General features: G+C 41.5%; 1 protein-coding gene and 1 long non-coding RNA gene across 4 annotated transcripts in view; one reads left to right on the forward strand and one right to left on the reverse strand.

The window, feature by feature from the left end:
* ANXA13 (annexin A13) overlaps nucleotides 1–24,384 on the forward strand; it is a 28,249-nt gene extending 3,865 nt beyond the window's left edge. The window contains exons 2-11 of the mRNA XM_009560004.2: nucleotides 12,360–12,438; nucleotides 14,661–14,755; nucleotides 16,976–17,146; nucleotides 17,802–17,835; nucleotides 17,916–17,995; nucleotides 19,712–19,780; nucleotides 20,003–20,104; nucleotides 22,028–22,103; nucleotides 22,930–23,042; nucleotides 24,248–24,384. Of these exons, the coding sequence (XP_009558299.1) occupies nucleotides 12,360–12,438; nucleotides 14,661–14,755; nucleotides 16,976–17,146; nucleotides 17,802–17,835; nucleotides 17,916–17,995; nucleotides 19,712–19,780; nucleotides 20,003–20,104; nucleotides 22,028–22,103; nucleotides 22,930–23,042; nucleotides 24,248–24,367 (939 nt within the window). The 3' untranslated portion in view covers nucleotides 24,368–24,384. The remainder of the gene's footprint in view (nucleotides 1–12,359; nucleotides 12,439–14,660; nucleotides 14,756–16,975; nucleotides 17,147–17,801; nucleotides 17,836–17,915; nucleotides 17,996–19,711; nucleotides 19,781–20,002; nucleotides 20,105–22,027; nucleotides 22,104–22,929; nucleotides 23,043–24,247) is intronic.
* Nucleotides 432–24,239, reverse strand: LOC128851245 (uncharacterized). 3 transcript variants are annotated; one of them, XR_008448527.1, is made up of 5 exons: nucleotides 24,069–24,239; nucleotides 22,918–23,080; nucleotides 20,758–20,937; nucleotides 4,586–4,802; nucleotides 432–1,329 (listed from the first exon to the last, which is right to left on the reverse strand). It is a non-coding gene; the product is annotated as an uncharacterized LOC128851245 (long non-coding RNA). The 3 variants fall into 3 exon arrangements; XR_008448529.1 differs by lacking the exons at nucleotides 432–1,329; nucleotides 4,586–4,802 and adding an exon at nucleotides 14,770–16,167; XR_008448528.1 differs by lacking the exons at nucleotides 432–1,329; nucleotides 4,586–4,802 and adding an exon at nucleotides 14,770–16,472.
* Nucleotides 24,385–25,345: the final 961 nt, after the last annotated feature.

Genomic DNA, 25,345 nt, shown 5'->3' on the forward strand with positions numbered 1-25,345 from the left:
CTGGAACAGCCTGAAAATATTCTTAACAGAGCTTTTCAGCTGCAGTTTCTTCTTTCTCCTAACCACATGTTTTGTGGCCATAGGTTCATCAGTCTCATGTATTGTGTTTTTTAAACCTCCAGAGCAAGTCTTACAGACTCGCAGAAGATATACGGAAACCAACCATAGGGACTACCAGTTTGTCAGCAGATCAGCCAGTAAGCGTGTTTTTAATGAAGGATGAAAGGGGCACAGTGGTGTTGCAGCACACATTGCTGTGGTATATGGTGGCTTTGGGAGGCACTGCAGTGCACAAAGGCAACTCCTCTTTCATGGTCAGACTAACACTAGAAAGCTGGGTAAAACTGGATTGTTTCGTTCTCTTAAGTACTGCATCTTTCCAAAATTTTGTTTCCTTTGAAATTTCAGAAGTGAATTTTTTTTTTAAGTAGCCCAAATTCTGCTGGTAGAAATATCAAATTAATAATCTGTCTTAATTGAGGTATTTTATTTGGGGAAATGGATTTAGATTTTAAAGCTTTTTTAAAAAATGTCATTATTAAATGAACTTTTTACTGAAAGATAAACATTCTTCAAAGAAAAGGTTCCATTGCATGGATGTTAAATGGAACTTTTCAGCTCTATCAAAATGTCTCATTTTAAAACTGTAATTAAAATTAATATCTTCCCGAACATGTTAATCTAAACAAAACTAACAAATTTTAATGAAAAAATATGCTTTCAACAAACGAATTGTAACCAGCTCTAAAGTGTATCTTTCTCTTAGAAACTGAGCTCAATTAAGAGCTGCATCTGATGCAACATTACAGATCCAAATCTGCGTATTTCCACATGCTGTTTGTTCTCTGAATTTGATCTGGTTGCTTTTTCTTCAATCAAAGTTTTTGAATGTACATCCTCAAAGTCTTTATTTTCTCTGTTTGCCGTCTTGCATCAAGCTTATCTCTGCTTCTGCTGTCTTCAAAATTACTGTAAATACAATCAGTCCACCTGAATATCTGGGTAGTTGCTCTGCTGTAAGCAAGGTGCTTTGGGTACGTTTTGGGAGTAGCAGGAACGGTTTTGATGATATGATGATTTGAAAAGCTTAATGGATTTTGTCTGTTGTGATATTATGTACTTGGTTTTTGACCTTCTGTCTCTCAAGAATCCAAGAAGACTCTTTATGCGTTATTCTGTTGTTCTCTGTGCCGTTTGTGACTTGAATTAATCTGGGCAGTGGGCGAGTTCTTTGGTTCTAATTTAAACTACTTTTTGAGATTCTCTGTGATGCCCTTGAGTGTCGTCATCTCATCATAAAGCAGCCCAAGCCTTCTGCCAATGAGGACTCTATAATGTAAGAAAAGGCAAGTTGACGTGGGCTAGATGCTTTGAGAACTTAAAGGTAAAAAAGTAAGTATAACCTGGAGAACATATCTGCCTTAGGACTCCTCTTGGCTGTAAGCTCACAAACATCACAAGGGCCTCTTTGTTGCCCATGGACATTTCTATCCTTATGTAAATGTTTCCTTAGTACAAGTATTACTTACCACAGTGTGATTTTTATTACTTCATCACAAAGCTAAACAATTACTATTTGTTTCTTCCACTGGCACACCAATATTCAGTGACAGTCAATTCTTGTTCAGTCCCTGGCCATAAGCCTACGGTCAGCAGAAGGCAGAAATACCTTCTTGTTCAGCCACCCAACACTGGGGAAGAGCTGGGGCAGTTTCTTTTGGTTCCATGGTCCCCTTTTATCCAGGATATTTGTGGCTTGTTTTAGGAGGCTGAGGTTGTCCTGGGAGTGCAGCTACAGTAGGTGTTAAAAAGCATCTACCATGAAAAACTTATTATGCATTTGTGGGGGGAAAAAAAAAAAGTATCAAAGGTAATTAGATTTATGTTTTACATATGGTAAACAGGTCAAGCAAATATGTTTTACAAAAACATTAAAAAATCCAATATATCTAGACTCTGATGTTCTTCTATGTATACAACACATTTAGTATATTCTACTAAGTTCTCTTGCTACTATCCAGAAAAATTACTCTGCCTTTATTGTTATATATGACTACTGACTGAAACAATGGACTGATGAGTTCTGCTCTGGGTGACTCAGAGGGCCTGGGAGTATCTTGAGACTTCCTTCACACTGTGAGGTGGAAATGAGTTACACACAGAAACCTCCAAATTCAGTGGACACAATTAGTTTGTCAGACAGTAAACATGCAACGTCTGTACAGTAACAACCATTCTACATGTCTGTCAAAATGTAATTGGTGTGTACATTATGCATCTTGCAGAGGAATGCTTTAAAAAGAATGAAGGAACCAAAAGGAGAAGCGTGTAATCTTGGGGCTTCCCTGGTGAGGTGCAACATCCTTCCAGTTCTCCTTTTCAATAATTAAGCTTTAGAATACATGAAAGAGTTAACATGATGTTCCGAAAGAATGTGTCCGTGTACTCCAGCCCTGCATAGGTATGCTTAATTCATATTAGCTTTCATGCTGGCATCCACAATGTTCAGTTCCATCAGTGTTAAATTACCAAACCTTATCACAAGTCATAGTTGAGGAAATGAGTGCAAATTTTTTTATAAGATATAAGAACATTTGAGCTAGCCTGTATCAGTATGCAAATCAGAGGTTTGATATCCCAGCTGAAAAAGATGCAGACTATGCCGGTTTCCAATCATTTTGGTTATTGTTATCCTTAATGGCCCAGCACACAATGTGTTTTCCAACCAGGCATTGTGAGCAATAAAGTAGAAGTAGACAAGTCCAACCCAGAATAATATAATTATTCCATACATGGAATTCTAAATTTGTCCTTGGTGGATAAAGCCATTTGTTTGCCATTTTTTTGTGGCCTACATTTGCAAAATAAGTATTAAAAGGAAGTAATGTGAGGAATGACTCACAAATAAACACAGGCATGGTGTCACTGGAGATTTCTGGCATCCTTTCTTGCCTCAGCTTCAGCTGCCATACCAGGGGCGTCAGGTCCCTGTCCGCCCTGTGTCACCTCTGCCAGCCCCATGCAGGTGCTGCGTGCCCAGGCACATCTCAAGGGTATCTGTATTTAAGCAGATGAATCAAGCCCTCTAGAAATAAAAGCTTCAGTTTTGCAACTTTTGCACTCCCAACTGCGTGGTACCCTGCTAGCTACCTGATTTCAAATGTAATCTGCATTAAGAAGTTCCACCAGCCAGGAGAGAGCTTGGACAACTGAAACCAGATAATGTAAAATTCAGCCATGCGACATACCCCTCCAAACTTTTTTCTCTTCATTGCGGACTTCTCTATCATGACAATGAGCAGGAATAAACTGAGTGGATAAGAAATTAGCTGTAAGTTATTATGAGATGGTATATTAACAGATACTTAGAAACAGGAGGGGTGATGCATGAGAGAGTTGGTTTTAATTTTGCAGTTTAAGTACCTGGCAGAGAAATTTGCTTCACTGTTGCCACTTGTTTATAATAAGAAAAAAGTAAATGCGACCTACTATTAGGATCTAGTCACTGCAGTTTTACTCTCAGATGTAGAAAATAAGATTATTTGCACCTCTCTTTTTGTAAAGAATCAGTAAGCTATTGCAAAGTCTGTTGAGTAATGAAGTCGAACCTGCATGATTTACATATATTCTTCGTATAGAAATTTTGTTCTTTATAGCAATAAACTGTCAGCAACAAGCTAGCCTGACAGTGCATGTTCCTGTTGTACAGCTGTTAGACCTAAAACAGCCGTAAGGATTTAGGAGAGTGACAGCCTGCCTGGCAGATGGCGAATGACATTCAGAGATGCTGAGCAGCCAAGGAGGCAGATGGCAATCTTCCAGTTACATATTGTGGTTGACTGAGAAAATTGTTCAAACAAACAAAAATGACGGGACACACGTAGTCTTTAAGATAGCTTTTGCCAACTGACACACGTCAAAAAGGTGTTTATAAACCCCATCTTTTTGTTACGAAAGCACAAACCCTTGTGCTTGCTGATGCCGTCGCACTGCCAACATGCTGTAGCCATTAATTTCTGTTTGCTTTTTAAATGTTAGCACCCATCTACTGTCACCTGTGTGCAAAAAGCCTTTACATTTCTCATAAATTCCTACCTAAATGATTGAGCCAAATTATTTGAATTTCACTGAAGGAAACCTTGCAGAACATCTTTGTGTGATGCAAAGATGACAGGAGATGATGAACCCACCATCTGCTAATAACCAGATATCTTCACCCATGAACAGCCTTTACCATTTAGATAAGACCTCACCTTACCTACTGGTAACTGATCTTTGCTTCTTTTGCTTCTCTGTCATATTTCTCTAATATTTGGAAGCTTTTCTCATGGAAGTGCCTGCGCAGAAATGAAATGGGCTTCATCTGCTTTTCTGTCCTTCGTGGTTGATGGTCTAGAGCTTTCTGAGTGAGACACCTCGTTATCCCTCAGAAATACATGCATCCCCATACAAGCCTGGCTGACAGCGTCGGGAGTAGCGCTGTGAGTGTCCCAGGGCTACACTGTTGCAGAAAGAAGCATCAAGTCACTGAACTCCATGGCCAGTTGGCCCCTTTGCCAGTTTGCCCCAGGGCCCTCATACATACCACAGCAAAGCCAGGTGCTCCTGGTGGAGGGGCAATGCTCTGCCTTCTGGTTCCCAGAGCTCTCACACCCACAGCTCTGAGGTCTGTGATCCATGCCTCAAGGCTCTTTGCCATGGGTGAAAGATGTATGTCACTTGCTAAGTAGGTTGGATGCTACTGCTGAAAGGGCTTTTCCTTCTCTTGTTGATGTTCATTCCACTCTCAATGGCATTTGTAACTAACATAAGCAGGAAGATATGTTTTCTATTAGGAATGCATAATTTTAAAATAGAGTGACATTATTATATAGAATAGTACACCTTATCTAGTGGTTGAAAACTCTTGACTATTCTTATTATGCTCATACGTGCCTTCTGCTACGACCCAAAAATTGACCCAGTTCAAAGTGTCCTAAGGTGGCATTACAACAGGTTGAAAAAAAAAAATTTGTGACTGGAAATTTCAGTTTTAATAAATCAAATTGTTGGTAAAGTACAAAGGCATCATCAAGTTTTCACTCTGCCTTTGGAAGTATAATAGATCAGAATCAATATACAGCAGCCTACTCCTATGTTTGTGTTGGAGTTTTATTCTTAACACAAAGAAATGCTTAAAACTGAGTGATGAGATTTGGGCTGTTTGTTGCTAAGACGGTTCCTTTGGGAGGGAGTTCGGAGTTTATTCAGCTAACAAGATGTTATCTAGTACACTGTGTGATATGCTGAAAGACTAAAACCACAAGGTCTAATACAACCTGGCCTTTTTTTTTTTTTTCTAATCAGTACTGTTAATCTAGTTAACCTTGGATTCCAGTTGCATTATAGCTGATTAATGGTTTCTGCCAGGATAAATAATTAATCTTGAGTATATACATGTTGATAAAAAATTAATCATGTAGGCACTGATTTTCCAAAAAGCTTCCTCCCACGATCGTAGCATATTAGATACAATTTAACTAATTAGATTAACACCTAATCCTGTCATTATTATGCTAATGAAGTGATTAGATGGTTTAGGACATTTCTTGGTAGACAAAACACATTTTGCTCTCCACATAGAAAATGAATACAGAAAATCATAGAATCAGAAGGCACCTTGAGGTGTCAGCTCACTTATCCATTGCCTACAGCAAGATCAGCTTTGTCCAAACCAGTCCTGACAGCTCTAGCAGTGTTGAGCAGGAGGAGACCAGGTTTGCTAGTTGGAGACAAGGCTCCCCAAAGGCCTTTGAAGTGATGACTTGGTGACTGTGCATGGTGCAAACCAAGAAATCTCAATAGGTTCCACAGTTTCTCATCTGTGACAGGTTTTCAATATTTTTTTACTTGTCTACTTGTTTTTCCTGGCATTCCTGTGCTCACTTTTGGGACATTATGGATTGTTTGGGGCTTAGCTAAAAATATTTGAACCCACTGGACAATTTATATATTAACAGTAGGTTGTTAAGTCTCAAAACTATTAGGTGCCTTGTATGTTTCTGGAAAATCTTGAGAAGAGACTGTATTAGATATTCCCTGAAAAAAAGACTGAGGCATGAGCACAACCATTATTAGACACCAGAGAATCCACACACTGATGCATATGCCCATCACAGGAATCACTTCAGCTGCAGCAAGCAGTAGAATCACCAAAATCAGACATGCAGAAGATATAAATCTCTTGTAAACCAGGTAGAGGGGTTTCTGGTGCTCACCTGCTTGGGAGGAATTAAAGCTCTGGTTGTTGCACACAGAACTGGTTTATGTAATTTTTCAAAATATTGTTTTTCTCCAATGCATTTTGAGAGCACAACTAAATGTATATGAAGAATAACAAAACTGGTGAAATAGCTTGGGCTTGATTTGGTTGCCCACCTCCGATAACCACTGGAGATGCCCTCAGGCATGTGAGACATCCCCACTGAGCTGACAGATGCAGGTCTCACAAGAGACCACACATTTCTGACAGGCAGCAGGCAGCTTACCCTATGGCATCTCTAACGGCCCCAGATACCTACATCTAAACAACTGAATACTGCCCTAAATTTTACACCAGATCCCACTCATGTGCAGTACTCGGTGCTGTAAAGAGTGTAGCTGGGTCAGTCTGCCCTTTCTATGTGCTGCCCTTTTGAGATTGTATTTTTATTTCTGTTAAGCCAAAGAAAAATGAAAACAGCACCCTGAGAGAAGCTTGAAATTAGACATGCACATAAAATACACCTGGCAGAAATGAAGACTGCACTAACTGCTCAACATCCCCAGATGAATCCAGCCCTTTTTAGAGCTCTGTCCATCACTATGAAACCTGCATCTCAACTGCTTTGGTCGGCAGCCGCATTCCTCCTGGCTCTTCCTAGTGCTTTGATTGTAAGGGTCTGCATCTGTATTTATCCCTGCACATTATCAGCATCGATCTGTGTTAGAGCTGCAGCAGGTGGGCACTGTCAGCAGCATCCAGAGCAGCTATCCTTTCTGTTACTTAATGGTACTCCTCTATAAACTGCTGTTCTTGAGCATGTTTGTGGAATCTGTTTGAGATGATGGAAATTAAAAAATAGCTGTGATTGCTCAGCTGTATTATCAGCTATTTTCAGACAGGGTACATTGTTTGTATTTTGCAATACAAGAAGCTACCTGGCATGTTTTTTCTGCTCTTGTCTATTGACAGATGAGCGCTTTGTTTCTACTGAAAGCCTAATTATATTTAGCTCAAAGAAGATATTAGATTTTGTCATCAGAAATGTCTGCAATGTACTGCAACATCCCACCAATTCTAACTACTGATGCCTTGGATCCATCAGAGTTCTTATTCCACCTCCATGTCTTTCTTGACCTTTTTGTTTAACTGTTTATTGGGGCAGCGTAAGGGCTCCACACGCTGAAATATCAAAGAACAGTTTCCAAATGCTTCTCTCTAAGTGTTGCAGTCCATCTTCAACTAGAAACTCATCTTAACTCCTCCTTAAAGTCAAACGTAAGTTACAGCAGGAAAAACTACTTGGCAGTTGGCTTTACAACAAGGTAGAAGTGTTAGTTTTAGATCAGTTACCATTTCTACAGTTAAAAGAAATAAATCAGTGGCAATTCTAGCTAAAGCTGCAAGGGAAAATGATTGTAATCTTAAAATACGCTTAAGTGAGGCGAAAACTGTTTAAGTTAAAGAACACTGGTGGGAGAAAAAACAAATAGACATAGCCATGAATACAGCTAGACTGGAAGTGGAAAGAGGGTTTCTTAAATCCAGAACTCTAGTTACACTAATTAATATAAAAGTGTTGGAGAGAAATGTGGAAGAAGATGAAGTAAAAGAGCAGACCAGTTTATGAGAGCAAGTTCCCTTATATCCTATGACCAGCTGCAAAAGTTGTATGCAATCTCTCCACTTGATATTTCGGACTCCACATCATGCTCCCACCAAAACTGCTGTAACACTTGTAAGTCATTAACTACCAAAATCTAATCTAAGAACCTAACTCTAGAACAAGAACTATATTAAAGTGACTCTGCCCATATGGAAAATGTTACAAATGGTATTAAACATCAATTTCTTTTAGCATTTGTCCCTTGCAGGAAAAGCCACCTGTCAAAAATCCACAGGGTAGGAAGCAGTACAGTTCAAGTAACAAGTGATAGGACAAAAGGAAACGGCCACAAAGGTGCACCAGGGGAGGTTTATATTGGATATTAGGAAAATTTTCTTTACTGAAGGAGTCGTCAAGCATGGGAACAGGCTTGGAGGTGTTAAAAAAAACCATGTAGATATGGCAATTTAGGACTTGGTTTTGTAGGCATAGTGGTGTTGGGCTGATGATTGGACTTGATGATCTTAGAGGTCTTTTCCAACCTTAATGATTCTATGATCCTAGGAAACAGCTCTCCCTCTCCTGTGTGAGAAGGCTGTGTCAGTGGGCAAGCACAAGTCTGAGACCCAGCAGGTAGTGAATTTTAACGAGGGCTTTCCAGATGATTCAGGAGTCAGCCTTGACAGTCACTTACGCAGAGTAGCAGATTTCCTATCTGTAAAGCTGATGCTAGTAATACATGCAGTACTACAAGAATGGTATCTCCCAGGCACACCTTTTAATGTTTTACAGTGAGTTATTTGAAGACAGAGGTTTTAGTGGAGCTGACTCAATAGAGACTCTGATGCTTTACAAACATGTCTGGAACATCATTAAGAAACAGGCCTCCCTTCCCTTCCTCATTTTTCCCTTGAAAATAAATACTTTTCTTTATGTCTTTATGAATCCTCATAAAGACACAATGATATTACAGTTGCTGGTGTTACAGTTTTCCTACCTATTGCCCCTATGAGTTAGGAACGCGCTGAAGCCTGAGCATGACTGACCAGCCACCAGGGCAGAACAAATCACACTCCCAAGACACTGTAATAACATTGCCAGCACCAGCTGCGTCTGTGATAGGGTTGGGGCAGTGAGAGCTGTGGAAACGGCAGCATGGGACTGATAAGGGCGATACCCAGAGCTCAGCACTGCTGGTGGGTAAAGCAAAGCAAGGTACAAACCAGCTCCTTGCCTTTGGGTGTTTGTGTAGATGTTTCTGTCCAGGCTAAATGACTGAAAAGTGGGAGCAAATGCCAGACGAAGCCTCTTTCCTCTCACTTCTCACAATTTCATCTTCCACCTCAGATCAGGACCAAGTAAATGTGGAATAACAGTTCTCAGCTCATATTGCTGGAGTGAATTTGGGGGTCTGTAAATTGGAATGGCGCTTGGATACTACAAAGTAGTCAAATCACGCATTTGTCTGTTAGCACTTTTTTCTGTATTTTGTACTCCAGATCTGTCCCTTTTTTTTCTTTTTCTGATTTTTAGCTACTTCCCTGGTTCTTACTCTCGCAAATTAATACTTCGCAAACAACTCTAGAATAATCTCAGTACTGGCTGCCTGACAGAGACAGTAGGATCAACCATATGAGTGGCATGAACATCATCTGAAAAGCATGCAAACACTAAAGAGCCAAACTACTGATAGCTTAGTGTCACCGTCATTTAGTCCATTCAGATATTAGTCCCTGTTCCTACAAACAGCTGCTTTCACATAGTGCAGAGGAAGGGCAGGGGTACTGTCTGTCCAGCTCACAGTGCCCTTTGGATACATGATACAGGTGCAAGAAGTAATTAGGAGTGCGTTACCAAACAATGCTAACAATCATATGCTAAAGTAAGGACTGAAGTGCTGAAAGCCTTTTGCACATTAAACTTGGTATTATGGAGAGGGGGAAACTATAGTGGCACCACAGAGAGTGGTGTGGGGGGTACACTCAATTGAACAGGCAGCAAAGCATCCTCCTAAATGCTGTGCCTTGATGCTCATTGAACCATGTCTTGAGGAGCACCCACAACCACACTCCTTGCGTCAACACCGTGCCTGTGCAGCTCTCCAGTGAAGAGGCCCATTGTGCATGCAGCATTTGCATCCTGGGTCTGTATATCCAGAACAGGCTTTCATTGTATTGTGGGATCCCATTTTTCTCTTCCCTCAGCTTCATCACCTGCTGAGTCTGATTAGCTGTCATTTTATGTTTTCATACTACAGAGAACAAAGGTGAATTTTATTCTCACAGAAATGAGAGTGCAGCAATCAGAAGAGAAGAAAGAAATTAGAACTGCTTTATTTTCAAGCATGTTGTACAAAAAGGTATCTTTTGTACATGAGTCCATCAAACGAGAAGCACATACACCCTATCATAATAGAAAAATATCGGTTAAGTTCATTTTGGATAAAGACAATGATCTTCCTGAGAAATCTGAAGACCATTAAATAAACCCTCCCACTAAAATTAGTTCCTTATACACATCTATTTCCACCTTGTTTGAAAGCTTTAGAGAAGCATGTGTGTGTCAGAACATACAGTAGGATACACATTTGCAAGCAAAGCTTGTGATAATGCAATGGAAGTGTTACCTTGCGCTGTAGAGACCAAAAGAAATTTTTGCATCATTATTGTACCTTATTAATTGCTATGGTTGTAAAAGTTGCTTTCAGTTTCAGTGAGATGGCTGCACTACAGCAGCAACCATCAGCAGTAAGTTTTATCATAGAACCATAGAATCATTAAGATTGGAAAAGACCTCTAAGATCATCAAGTCCAGCAGTCAGCATAATAGCACCACGCCAACTAAACCATGTTCCAAAGCGCCACATCTACATGCTTTTTGAACACCTCCAGGGATAGTGACTTCACCACTTCCCTGGGCAGCCTGTTCCAATGCTTGACCACTCTTTCAGCAGCCACCGGCCTAGCTGCTAATTGTCTTAGAAAAATCAGGTACCCAAATGGTCTTTAGTCTGTCACAGTAGAACACTGGCAAAGCAGTGTAGGGACCGGATTTGGGGTTTCTCCTTGAGAAAAGTCTCTTGGTTATTTGACAAAGGGCTCCTTTATTCAGAGCTGTAGCTCTTCCATCAAATCTGGTAGATCACAGCATGAAACTTTTGAACAATACCAACTAATAGACTTCCAGGCTATATCTATACTTGTAAATAAATCAGTTTGTTCTCTAGCCAGGCGGATACATGGCAAAGCATGGCCCACAGCCACGTGGCTAATTTCTCTTCATCCCACAAGCAGAATGATCTTCTGCCTAATTTCTTTCAGGAATTGTCTCTGCCCTGGGCTGTCCCAAAAGATAAAGGCGGCGAATCATCCATTTAGCCTCTTCTGCTCTTCAGAAGGATGGTGGCATTTTCAGAAGGGCCTCAAAGCAGACTGTCATGCCCTGGGGTGCCATAACCCCTAATTTAGTCGAGAGGGGGTGCCATGCCCTGGACTATCATAACTGTTAATTGACAGTGGTGGTGCCAGTGCCTGGCAGCCCTGCAAAACAAGTACCCTGATCCACATGTTGCCGTTTGAATGAAAATGTCAAAGTGCTTGCAATGCCCACTTAGACCCCTACCCTCCCCCTGAGAACACGGTGTGCATATAGTTCTAATTCATTTAGGAGCCTAGGACCTGTCTTCCAGTATTATTTTAGAGTTTAGGCATGTAAAGGATCTGATTCATAATATTACAGGGTTAAAACATTGCTGAACTGATCTCAGATTCTTCTACCCTTGTCTGAGAAACAGCAGAATAAAAGAAGTGTACTAGCATTTCAGCCCTTGTGATTCACAGCTTGTCATCTTAGTGGGCAGAGGCACATTTTATGTTTACATTGATATGCCAGGCTGTAAACTGCTGCTGCGGGTGTGGACTTCGAGTTATTATCTGGGATAAATTTAGCTCAAGGTAACCATGTGTAATATTTTGCCGAAAAAAAAAAAAAATGCCAAACCACCACCTTTATCACATTATTTATCTCCAATTATCTTGTTTGCATGAATGCATCAACACAAGAAAGGTTTGCAGGACCAGTTTATATTCATCTGAATAGGATTATAAACTCCCAGTACTTACAAACACACTGCAGAGATGGCGCATGGTTCTGTATGCATCAGGTAAGTCATTTATATTGGCCTATTGTTAATGTGGTACAAACAGATAATATTTGATCTGGCATGAAGATGACTAGTATGAAGTTATTACCTTTAAATTATTTGAATAAGCCTGAGCTGGCAGAACAAAATTATATAGGATCAGCACTGTGTGTCATGTGGTGACAGCTATTTGCGGACTGATTCTAGGAGCCCTGGTGACAGATACAGTATTTTGGCAAAGTCCAACATGATCTTCATTGTTTATATTATATGAACAAAGATCAAGCAAGAACCTGGCCCAAACTGCTGCCATTCAGGAAAACTAATGCAAAATTGTTTCTTGTGTATCTGTTGTGTCTCTGTTTTCCTAGTCAACCAATAAACACCATCATCATGGGTTTGATGCAGACCGAGACGCCAAGAAAATACATAATGCCTGCAAAGGAGCGGGTAAGAAAGCTTTTGTTTTTTATACTAAGGGCAATTCAATATTATAAAGAACATATGCATAAACGTAGGGCAAAACAACTGTGCCAATTAGTTTCAGCTAATCTTTATACTTTCTGTCACTTGCTGACTCAAAGAATAAGCATATCAATGAAGTTTTATATAATTAAGATAGATAGGAAGGGAAAGCAGCTTGTTCCTCAAAGACTGGTAAGATCTATTTTGTTAATTTTTTGGCTCCAGGGAATTGGGATAGACATGATATTTGCTCTCTGCAGTAGGAATATCGAGCTGTCAAGACTGATATGACAGTCATGGGGTCCAGCTTGTCAGGTTGGATTAAGGTCATGATTGTACATCCTTTCCCAGGCCTTCAAGGACCAGTAAAAAACATTCACACCTCCATATGTTCATCATTGCCCACTGCAGCTCTATCAGTGATTTTTAACCAAAATTACTGGCTTCTTCCCATCTTCTAAAGTAGTTTGAAGTAAGCTGAATGACTCTGCACTGATGTGAAGGAGGAATCCTCAGTGTTCATGGGATCCTCATATCCATGGAGATGCCAATGCCCAGCAGAGGAAGAACAGCCAGGCAGCACAGAGAACAATAAATTATTAATTCACTCCAGGCATTTGCACCCTAAACATGTATTTAAGTGTATAATCCTGGTATATTCCACATTCAGCTAGTTAAGTGATGAATTTTAGGAACTGTTCCTGCCCTATCAACTCAGGCCCCACAAGACAGTTCCCCAGAGGACTCTCCTACTGAGAGTCAGGTAGAAGTGCTTTTCCTTCTAAAATTGCACCATGCCTTTTGCCTCGGTTCTAAGCAGGAAGAACTAGACAAGATGCCCTAAACTTGTCCTGTATGTACCTGGTGGTGATATATGCAGGGATGCAGGGAAGAAAACGCATCAGCTGCTACTGAATGCAAATATAATTTGTACTTTTATCCTTCGGATTGGTAGCTTCTCAGAAACCCTTGTTGGCCCCTGCTCCCGAGAGCCTGCGATGAAGCCTGGCATAAAGCCCAGTAGGTGGTTGCCACAGATGGAGGAGCACAAGGAGACCATGAGGCAGTGTCCACCAGCATGATATACAATCATCAGCAGATCTGACATATGGCTTGATGCCTTTGAACTGCCATCAACCCCCTTTATACGCTATGGGCATTTTGGCAGTGTCCATCACATGTAGGGTCATAGGACTGTCCTGTTACTCATTCTCCATTTCTGTACTTTTCTTGAAGAAATAGTGCCTGAGGTAAGCTGTTGCCCCTCTAGATGGAAGTGCACCAAGGCACCTGTATTAACGCAATAGCTACTCTATCGTGCCTTTTGGGCATCCAAGTGACATTGCTGCAGTCCTGTGCCTTTAGGCACAAACATAATGAATGCCTTTCAGCAGCTTTGTTTAGTGCAAACATCTGTTTATATAGCTGAGGGCAAAAGTACAAGAACAAGGTCATTGCTTCCACCCTTTGCATAAGTTACACCTCAAAGCTGCCCAAAGGCTTTTTCCTGTAGGGGTGCTGGGTGTTCATTTCGCCTGCAGGTTTCTGGGAGAAGCAGCTGCTGTGGTGCCCATCACTGGGTCACCTCATGCTCCCACTTCTCTCTCGCTTGCCAAGAAAAACAGCATCAAACAGCGCCAGCAGAGACTCAGACCTGGAAGGCTGGTTCCTCCTCCCCTTCTAGACCCATTTAGTGCACAGCACAACCCGTTTTCTACAAGCTGCACATTCAGGCTGTGGGTTAATGAAGCTGGTTTAAACATCCTCACTTACCATGGCTTCTCACCCCATGCCTTTTGTTCTGTTGTGTCAGCACAAGGATTTGCACACTTAATTAACTGGATCTGGTGGTTGATACCTCAGAGCTGCTCAAACAAGTATTGCCACCAAAATATGTACGTCAGCCTATGGGCACTGGCATAACTGTGACTTTAGGAGTAGCGTCTGACCTTCTTAAACAGAAGACTCAATTTCCTTGACAAAATTTGACCTAGATGAGATGGTGAACTTATTTTATGGTCTAAGCATTGTATAATAGCTGACTGCAGCTATGTATACCCTCAAAAGAATGTTAGATGCTACAAATCCTAAAGCTGGCACCAGTGGGAATATATATATATGGGTTTTTTTCTCTTCAGAGATCATATTTTCTTTCTTCTGTATTAGATTCCTGATTAAATAACTCCTACGTACAACTTCCTTTTCAGGAACCGATGAAAAGAAAATTATTGAAGTCTTGTCAAGTCGAACATCAGCACAGAGACAACAAATAAAACAGAAGTACAAGGCTCTGTATAGCAAGGTATTTGCAAATAAACGGCCTTTCTGTTTCTGACCACATGCCAGTCACAGAAAAATATAGCATACAGGCCTCTGCTTTTGAAAATGTCAAGGGCATAGTGGATTTAAGGAGGACACTGCATAGTTTCAAATTCAGCATTTTATTTTATCTACTAAAACACCAATTATATTTCTGATCCTAGGCCTCAGAGTCTTCTTGAAATCATTCTCAACCAGATCAGAGCATTTTAATCAAAGTTGGAAGAGCTAGAAAATAATGCGTAACTGAAATAAAAATAATTCAGCTTGTGTTCATCTTCAGCACATTCAGAAGAAGGAATTAAAGTAAAAGGGAAATTTTAAGTCAGAATCCCTCTCAGACCTGATGCAAATTCAGGGGAACTATTTGACCTTGCATCCTTATATTTTTGTTGAGTTTAATAGATACAGTATTTATTTCTTCCAGTGATAAAGTAGAATGTATATTGTAAAATGGAGAAGTCTCATTGGGCACTTGATTTCTGGAGGAGGAAATGTAGACTACCTTAATGATTTTGCATGTAAGAGAAATAAATCTTCCAACATATTATTTAGGTAAACAGCTGGATCCTGCAGAGCTTATTTTTAAATTCATGTTTTCTTAAAGATCTACTTGCTCATTAGTCATTAATGAATGTTAATAACACAGGCAGCACTGAACTTGAAAGCATTCTATATGTAAGACAGCAAGCATGATAAAGATTTCAGTTACAAAAATACTGTAGATTTAGTTCTATGAATGAGGAGTAATAAAAATAGGCATTAGAAACAAGAAAATTCTATGAGACATCCCAAGTACATGAGCATGTAGCAACCCTTCTCGCCTGGGCCGCTCAAATCTCTCAGGAAGGAGCCGCAAGCTCAAGTTGCGTGGTTTTGCTCTCCTGCTGCTCTGGGAAACAAGGTTCATGGTATGTGTGTTGAAACTGCTCCAACACTGATGTCAGCTTCTGACTTGAATGGATTGAGTGTTCACTTGTAATTGTGTAAGAGGATATTTAAGAACAAAAGGTTTAGAGCTGGGCTTCCGGTTCTTTGTTCCGAACTTGTCAAGTACTTCCCACAATACAGGAAACAGTTAACTGCAGATAGGACTTCAAATAAATCATCAGCAGGCATCCTTCTCAGTGTACATACACTACCTAGCTCTTCTCTGGGACATTATTAAATTTTTAGTTAAGTAGATCATATCACATAAGGTTGATATCTTTTTTTGGTGGAAAAAATGCTGACTGCATAGCACCAAAAGATTTTGTAGAAATCTGTTGCTTCTTCCAGTAAGTCAATTTTAACCAAAACTAGAAGAGAAATTTGGTAAGTTTGATCCTTTCTGTTGCAGCTCTTTCAAAGCGGGGAATTTCTTCATTATGCTTCAGAGAGAAGTCACCTGTTAAGCTTTTAAAAACACCAGTTTGCATTTATTTAAACAAATAAGAGTCAAAACTGGACTTAAGCTGAAGGAGGATAGATTTAGATTAGATGTTTGGAAGAAATTTTTTACTGTGAGGGTGGTGAGGCACTGTAAGAGCTTGTCCAGAGTAGATGTGGATATCCCATCCCTGGATGTCTTCAAGGCCACGTTGGATGAGGCTTTGAGCAATCTGATCCAGTGGAAGGTGTCCCTGCCTCTGGCAGGCGGGTTAGAACAAGGTGATCTTTAAGGTCCCTTCCATCCCAAACCATTCTGTGACTCGTATCATCTGATATTTGAAGATGAGACAAACATTTCATTCAATCTGTGTGGGGGTCCGCAGCGGGCTGGGGACCCCTGCTGACCATACCCAGAAGAAGAGCATGGGATGGAAAGTGGGCAGACAATATAGGACGGTGCGGGAAAGTAGTATCATCCATTCACAAGTTTTTTGTATGCATAAGCTAATCCAATCATGCGAAGACGTGTGTGTTAATAAAGGGTATAAGAGGCACATGTGAGATCAAGCCCAGGCTGCCCAGCTATGTAACTTCATTAAAGAAACTTGCTTCCACATCACCGTGTCATGTCTCAACAGCAACAAATCTGAAACAATTTTTTTAGGGAATTTATTTTGCAAAAAAAAAGTGCATATATCTAAAGGCTTTTTAATGTTTTTGTCCATTTTTTGCACAGAAGAAGCATTGACATCATGAAATTTCCTCAAATAAATTAAGAAACCCTCTAATCCCACCTCAGCTTTTGCACTAACTCTACCAAGTATCCTCACAGGATATGGAAGAGGTCCTGAAAGGAGATCTGAGTGGGAATTTCGAAAAGGCTGTACTGGCTCTGTTGGACCTGCCCTGCGAGTATGAGGCCCGAGAGCTGCGGAAGGCGATGAAGGGCGCTGGGACGGATGAGGCTCTGCTAATTGAGATTCTCTGCACACGAAGCAATAAGGTTGGGACACTGTGTGTGACCTTCCCTAGGTAACAGGGCAAAGAGCTTGCCATGCCGCTGGGAGGAGGAGGCAACAGACCAGTTTCTTCAGCTGAAATGCTTGTTGCCAGTGGTTGCAGCTGTAAGGTTGCCATAATACGGCTGAAACTCTTACAGAAGTTAAGAGCAATATTACTCAAATTCCTTCCTTGGTCCTATTCATGTCTCCCATGGGTGGCACAGAGGCAACACTGAAGACTGAGGAATCCCCAGGTGTCTGTTAAAGGCAGTTTTAGCACTGCTCTGACCACTCTGAGGTGGTTCCTGACAGGCATGGGAACATGATCCTCTTCAAAAAGTCCTCCAGCTTATGCCAAACTGCAAGTGAAACCAGATGGGTGCCCGCATGAGTCAGGCATCCCCTGAAATGCTGTTCTGACCCAGGCTGGGTTTGAGCCATGTCTCTGCATGACGGTGAGTCCCAGCATGAGTACAGAGTGGGGATTCAGCTTCTTCTGCCTCCGTGTCTGCCACACCTCAAGTAACATGGACACGATACTGACTTGCTGGGGGGCTGTTTACTTCTTTATGTATTAAATAATTAATTTATTTCATTAATGAAAAATCCTTATTTATTTATTAATTTCCTTATTGTTTATTTAATTTATTTGCTTAGGAAATTGTAAGCATAAAGGAGGCATACAAACGGCGTAAGTAGTGTTGTATTTCAAAGAACTTCTTTTAAAGCCTTATCCCTGAGTGAACCCTCACAGATTTTTCTTCTCCACAGTCTTTGATAGGGATCTAGAGTCTGATGTTAAAAGTGACACCAGTGGCTCCCTACAGAAGATACTAGTCACTGTGCTAGAGGTAAGGCTGAGCACTTCCTTCTTATACATCCGTATGATAGAGATAGTCCCTTTTCATTACCCTGTCTACCCTGGGTAATCATAATAAGTATTAGCTGCTATTTGTAATAATGTGATTATGATATGTAAAGTGATAATGAGATAATTATTATATAATAACTAAAAGGCCTTCTTCAGGGTAAAAGCTTTCTATATCTATAGCTTCTTAATGTGACTAAAGGGCTCATATAAAATCAGAAGTAATTTTATAAATTCAAATACTTCAAAGACAATGGCATTGTTTTATCATTCGTTATACTAGGGTAATGGCTAGAATACCTTCTCAAGGTCATGGCTACATTACGCTGAATTCTGCCGAAAGCCAGCAAAATCTTATTTCCATCTCAGCTGAGGAATTTACAGTTCAGATAGATACAGAACAAGAAAAAAAAGATTGTTCTTATGTTAATTTTCCGTTCACCAAAAGAAAAGCATATTTTCCATTAGAACACACTTTAGTTTAAACCACCAACATGAAATAAAGAAAAACATACTTTCTCCATAAGGAGACAGTATAACTAAGAAAAGTAGGATCACACCTAGAAATGCAATGTCGTGGCCAGTTTGGCCAGACAGCCATAAGAAATGAGAAGATTCAGTTAACAGAAAAATCTTTAAAGCCCTAACAGTCACGTTGCTAAATACACCACAGTTAGACTCCCATTCTGGAAAGCATCAGCTCATTGGGGTATATTTTCAGGAGTTATAAATACGTACTCTTCACAGATTTTTTTCATAGATTAGTCCTTCCTTATTTCTACCAGGAATTACAGAGTTAGTGAATGCTCCAAACACATAGGTTAGTCAGGAAAATATTTTGCAGTTATCAGGGCATATCCAACATCATGAAAACCTTCAGCACTTTACTGCAGATACCAGGGACCTTCTTGAAGTAGCTTGATGAGGGATACACCATCTGCTTTCTTAAGAGTTTGCAGTTTTGAGCCTAGGGAGTTGTACATGCCCAGCAGCTCAGCCCTCTGCGGGTGAAACTAAAAGCCGTGTTGGGGCCATCCTGCCCCAGCTCTGTCTGCACAGTTCAGCCTCATTCCTACCCCAGCATCTGGCCATGCATGCTACCACTTCCCACCAGTGGAAAATAACTACAAAAAATGGCAGAAAGCAGAATCCAAGAACAAGCCAGGTGGGAAAAGACCTCTGGAGCTCTGATCTAGCCCTCCTCAATGAAAGACAACTCCAAACTCAGATCAGGCTTTCCTCTGGGTTTTTTTCTGCTCTGGAGATGTCCTGGCTGTGGGTGGGAGTGGGAGCATCCATGGGATGGCAAGGAGTTTGGGGACATAGCATACCAGCAGGCCATCTGCCGCAGGAGAGCTTCCACAGGGTATGGTCTAATGCTGTGCAGCTGCTCACCCCTGATAGTCCCTTCCTGCCTCAGAGGCATCAGAGTTGCAATGCTGTAAGGGTCCCAGTGCACAGCAAATAAAACTGGGAGATAAACTCTACCCAGCCAGCAAAACCAGGGGCTGTAGTAAACGTCAACAGATCGTTCAAAACTGTTCCAAGTTCCACCGTGCCCCATTATAAAGCACTGTCAGCAGGTGGCAGCAAAACTATAAGCAAAACATTTGTCAGGGCCTGGAGATAACGCTTCCACTATGAAATGTCTACAGCATCTGTTTTGATTTTTTATTTCCTGTCATGTCCTCTCCTGTAGGCAACCCGCAATGAGACCCAACAGGTCAATGCAGAGCTCGCTGAGCAAGATGCCACAGATCTGTACAAAGTAAGTGCAAATGTGGAAAAAAATCTCCATTTGCTCCACACGGCGCAGCAGGAGCTGCCTTGGGGGTGACTAAATACACCCAGCACGGAGGTGATGGCAGCATGAGGAGATGAAGCAGACAGGGGGGCATGGGCTGCAGCTTGGTAGAGCAAGGGCTCTGGCTGAATTTGTCTCTACTGTGAATAAATGAGCGCTTAAAAAAACTAACATGCAATCTTTAAGGCAGGAGAAGGCCGCTGGGGAACAGATGAGCTGGCTTTCAATGTGGTCTTAGCAAAGAGAAGCTATAGTCAGCTGAGAGCTACTTTTCAAGCCTATGAAAAGGTGAGTCATTCTCTTTCGCTCTGTGGGTTTCATAGGGCCTGGAGTAGTTTGCAGGCTCTACAATGACATGTAGAGCAGACGATCCTTTCTTTACTATTTTAAAACTTCCTAAATGCTTTAAGAATCTAGTAAAACGTTTTTATACAACTGGATCCCAATCTTATGGAAATAGGGATTAAGACCTGTATCTTCCACTGGTGAAGAACATATTCTCCTTCACAACCTATACAACATCCGGTCAAACAAATGTTGTGATGTCATTTCCTTCCTACAGCTACACGACTGTGGGTGTCTCCCCTTCTGCGGGGGGACCAGCAAAGGGACAGGTTCACAAACTCCTGCTGTGCAGCACGGTTTTGCTTTTCTGGTCTTTTCCTCTCCTTCTCCAAAGCAGAGCCTGACAGTCTCTCATCCTGATCCCCCTGCTTCACACACTCTTATTGGCTGGGCAGATACACATCTCCAGCATCTTCCTCTCTGGCCACGCTGAGCAGGTAGCCTGTACAGATACTTTTCTGTGCTCTCCTCTATCTCCAAGCATAAGACAAATTAGGTAGTAGGATCCTGGCCATCTGTTACTTCTCCCTGTGTCACCCACGAGGGACATTTTACACGTTGCTGAAACTGAACCAATCTCTGCTAAGACCTCTCACCTGGAAATGACCTGTGAAAGTCAAAACCATGGGAGATCCAAGGTCCTTCTCCTGGCAGCAAGGTGGAAGTTCAGCAGAGACATTTATTCTCAGGAGAAGGGCCCCCTCCAGTCTCTGGCTCGCAGTCCTGTATTTTTCTTAGGTGCTTTGAAGTTCATCAGAAAACTGTAACGCTAGGTACTAAAGATGAAAAAAAAAAACAACCAAAGCTATATTTCAGTGTCAGCACAATAAGGAACCCATAGTTGGAAAAATGTTAGCAGCTCAATCCAAGTTTTGGGTTGTTGCTGGCAGAAGAAAACCAGTCACTAACCGATAGTCTCTCACTCAAAGTAGCCTTAACTCTGGGGGTTCAGTTAAATGTTCCAATAGCCAAGTTGCCTTGGCTTCTTAACTCCTAAAGCCAACCAGATCAGGTTGCCCAAACCAATCGACCACGTCCTGCCATCATGTATTTGAAATAGTAGTGGCCCGAGATTAGAGCTACGTAAGCATGGGTCCTTCTGCATTTGGAAAGATAAAGAGGGCCAGATTTAAACCAGCTTGAGGGTTTGCAGAGCTTAAGCCCAAATTCTCAGAAGGTATCCCTTCCCACCTTATGCCTATGGTCTCCCAGCTCTGACCTGAAAGTCCACTAGCATCTTGAACTATGTAGGGCCATCTTGATAGGCCTAACAGAGCAAAGTGAAAGGCTTGGAGGTTCACAAAATTCACAAAATTCTGGTTAAACTCTGTTTTGAAGTGGCAGTCTGTTTTTCCCCTATTCTACGGAATGATACAAAAACTAGAGAACAACTGCAGTGCTTGTAAACTTTCCCTGAGAAGCCAAAGACAATAAGTGACAAAACTTCACAGAGCTGGCAAAGCTTCAAAATTTATCTCATTTGTGTGGGAGCCTCCCAGAGCCTTTGATAGAGGGGTTAGAAGAAGCTCAAACTGTTTCTCCTGACTAGGCATCACTCAAGAAGAAGCTGCAGTTTCTTTGTCCTAGAAGCCCTCAGATAAATGCAACTTCTTGATTAAAGCTGGCCATTTCTTAATTGTTGTGCCTTACCTGGCCTCATAACCATCTTCTCTTGGTGCTAGGAAATCTGTGAGCAGTTATACCAAAGGAGAACTTCATTTGCCCTTTAATTAGTCCTTTGGAAAGGCTCTAAAGGATCTGAATTGGCTTTTTGCCATTGGATCCTAAATCTGATACTGGTTTTATGGCAATGGGATGACATGTACAGACAACCACTCTGATGGCTCCTTTTTGTTGTCCTTGTAGATGTGCGGGAAAGAGATAGAAGAATCCATTAAAAGCGAAACATCTGGAGATTTGGAGAAGGCTTATCTCACTCTTGGTAAAAAAAAATAGAAGCGTCAAGAGCTTTCTTTTCTAATTCTTGCCATGATCTGACATTGGGTTGTTGTGTACAGCCTGGTGAGAAACATCAAGATAGCTCTAAGCTGAGCAGATGTATCTGGCAGGAAAAGAGCCAGTTTTCAACAGTGATCTGGACCCCTTGGTTTTAGAAATAAAACTTGCTAGACACAGCTCCTCTCCATGCAGCTAGGTTATTTGCCTTCTAACACAGGGTGGCCACCTCTGAGTTGCCCCTCAGGCCATGGCTGTTGATAACTTCCAGTGGGTGCCCGGGCATCATCAGAAGTACATTAGCCAGCTGCTACAAAAATGTACAGGGTCCTTGACAGCAGTTTAGCACTGGAGATTACTGTGACCAGTATTTATGTCTGTGCCCTGGCTCTGGTTAGCTTACTGGTATTGCTGTTATCCATCTGGATCTGGGCTTTCCCAAATCTTGCCCCTGTGAGCTGTGGAGTGAGCAGCTGCCCCAAGAAAAGATGGGCAAGAAAACTCCAGAGGGGAAAATGCTTGTTCTCATTCATTTCATTTTCACTGTAGAATGGCAGAGTTCTCAGTGATGATCATTTCATAGTCTAACATGATTGCTCCATGGAGAAATCTATGTCTCCATTCAGACTCCAAGACTTCTCCTTGCATACTGATAGCCAACCAGTCACAGAATGATAACCCTACCAGCTCATCTGAGTACAAACCCTAGAGAGTTTCCTTTATTTCTTTTTTGTTTATTTCCTTCTCATTGAAGATGTATCACAAAGTGTAAATATTAAAAGTATAATGAAGACTCTTACTGTTTTCTCTAGTCAGCTGTGCCAAAGACTGCCCAGGTTACTTCGCTGCACTTCTGCACAAGTCAATGAAAGGAGCTGGGACTGATGAGGAGACCTTGATTCGCATCCTTGTGACCAGGGCTGAGGTAGTGTACTCTGCAACCTGTAATGCCTTACATCAGCTCTGGAAGAAATACAAATATAGAGGTTATGGAGTGGGTCCTGGTAGGTCATGTGCTCAGTCAACCTATTTCAGCCCGATTACATCAGTGTTCACACTCTGCTTTTGTACCCAGGCAGCTCTAATTTTGATATTGCATTTATTTCTGTTTTCCAAAGAACTAAACCAGACAGTATGCAGGCAATTTCAAGTGGAGTCAACTGTACCTGGTTAAAACAAGCCCATGAGGTGGTCTGGCCCGAATGGGATGTTAAAAGTAAATTCCTAGTTAAGTAATGATGAAGCAGCAGTTCCCCAATTGAGAATTGCTTATAAACATATGTCGCCAATTCTCTCTGATTCCAACTGGGAAAAACAGATGGGGAGGAGGGAAGAAAAATAATGAGCCAAAAGAGATAATTGTCATTTTAAAAAGCACAGAACTGCACAAGACATTTGATATCTTAAACACAGTCTTTAAGTCTTCCTTCCTTGTAAGCTGTGTAGGTTGTAACCACAGGGCTGTTTCAGTCTTGACGTAGAGAAGTCATTCACAGGGGAAAGGAGATCATGTTTCTCAATGATTAGCAGTGTGAGAAACTAGTCTCCAGGGTAGTCTTGCTGTTAAGACACAGTTCGATTATCATAACATTTCAAACCCCAGTGATAAAGGTCAGAACCATGCTAGGGGTGCTTTTTCACAGGAAAGCTCGAGACAAGGCATTTAATTCTCCTCCATGCAGTAACCAGAAAATTACTTTTGTGGGTGGAAAACAAATTCTTTTTTAGCCATACTCCTAGAAGTGCCTCTTTCTCTGCTTGCCACCACAGAGTGGGCTCAGGAGCTCACCGCAAGCTGTGCAAGTTTGTCCAGTACCAAGTCTGTGCCCATATGACACCACTGAGCACTGATCAGAGATGCCAGTGGCTGCCTGGGCACAGCTCTCCACACAAGTCCATACCCCTCTTCACAGCTACTGTCCCCTCACTGCAACATCTGACATGGGCTTACCTCAAATCTGAACATTAAGCTGAAAGTCCTCCAAAGAATTTAGACCTCCTACTTTCTCCTTTTCTCCTCCCACTGGGTGCGGTGGACCTTGAATCAGACCCCAGGGGTCCTGGTTGGAGCGGGGCATATTAGACAAAGCATAACCCACTCTTCTAAAGAGACTCTTGGTGTCTCCTCAGAGTGACCTGCCAGCAATAAAAGAGAAGTTCCAGCAAATGTACAAGAAGTCGTTAGCTGAAGCTGTCCGATCTGATACCTCTGGAGACTTCAGAAAGCTGCTGCTGGCTATTTTGCACTAAAAAGCCGTCAAGAACCAAAGGCGTGCTGAGCAGCCACCTCTTGATTAGTTTCCAAAATAGCATCCAAAAAATGTGGCATTAGCACAAAGAAAAAAATCCAATTTATTTTCTTTCCAGATGGGAAATGTGTTGCCAAGTAATACTGGACGTGAGGTTTATGTTATGGCTATCTCGCCAAATGTCCTTAAGCAATAAAATCATGTTAAAAAAACTAAATCTAAATTGACCTTTTTGTGTTTGCATATGTGGAGGAATCTTCTGTCATTATTTCTTCCGAGCTGGTTTTCTGTCTTTCTCTTGTTCTCAAGCTTATTCCTGTTCTTTGCCCAATTTGATGGGTCATGCTGTTACAGTCCTACCAAGAGAAAATGGATAGTAATTTCTTCTCAACTCATTATCACAGCTCTTTAAACAACCTGAGGGCTGCAAATTAATGATTTAAGTCAGGCCCTGATTAAAATCCTGCTATCAGCAGGGAAAGTTGGAGTGATTTCCCTGTCTGCGAATTGCCTTCTCAGCATAGACACCTCCTAGGTTATTCCACAAGGGATTTAAGGACTTGCAGTCCCCATCGACACCATTTCGTGGGATATGGTGCAGGAGCAACGCTAGGGGAGAGAAAGAGCTTCATGCGGTGGATCTGTCAGGCAGGGAAATACTCTTCCCACAGAGGCATATGTGGGCCTCAGGATAACTGCATGGTCTCCATCCTTAGAGGTTTCCAAGACCCAAATGATAAAACCCTGCAATTATTGTCTCTAAAGTTAAGGCAAAATAAATGAGTGATGGGAAGGATGGAGGGCTTTTAAGAAGGACACACACAGGTCTAACAGGATGTTCCTGTATTTCAGAGGCCTGATCCTCCTTTGGCAGTGTTTCTAGCAATCTAAAAACATCAGAGGCAGATACTGAACCTGAAATGAACCATCTGATTCTGGATTTGCCTTTATCAAAGTTATTTTAATGTTCAGACCCAGA

Source organism: Cuculus canorus, chromosome 2 (assembly GCF_017976375.1).
Source record: "Cuculus canorus isolate bCucCan1 chromosome 2, bCucCan1.pri, whole genome shotgun sequence".
Classification (NCBI taxonomy): domain Eukaryota; kingdom Metazoa; phylum Chordata; class Aves; order Cuculiformes; family Cuculidae; genus Cuculus; species Cuculus canorus.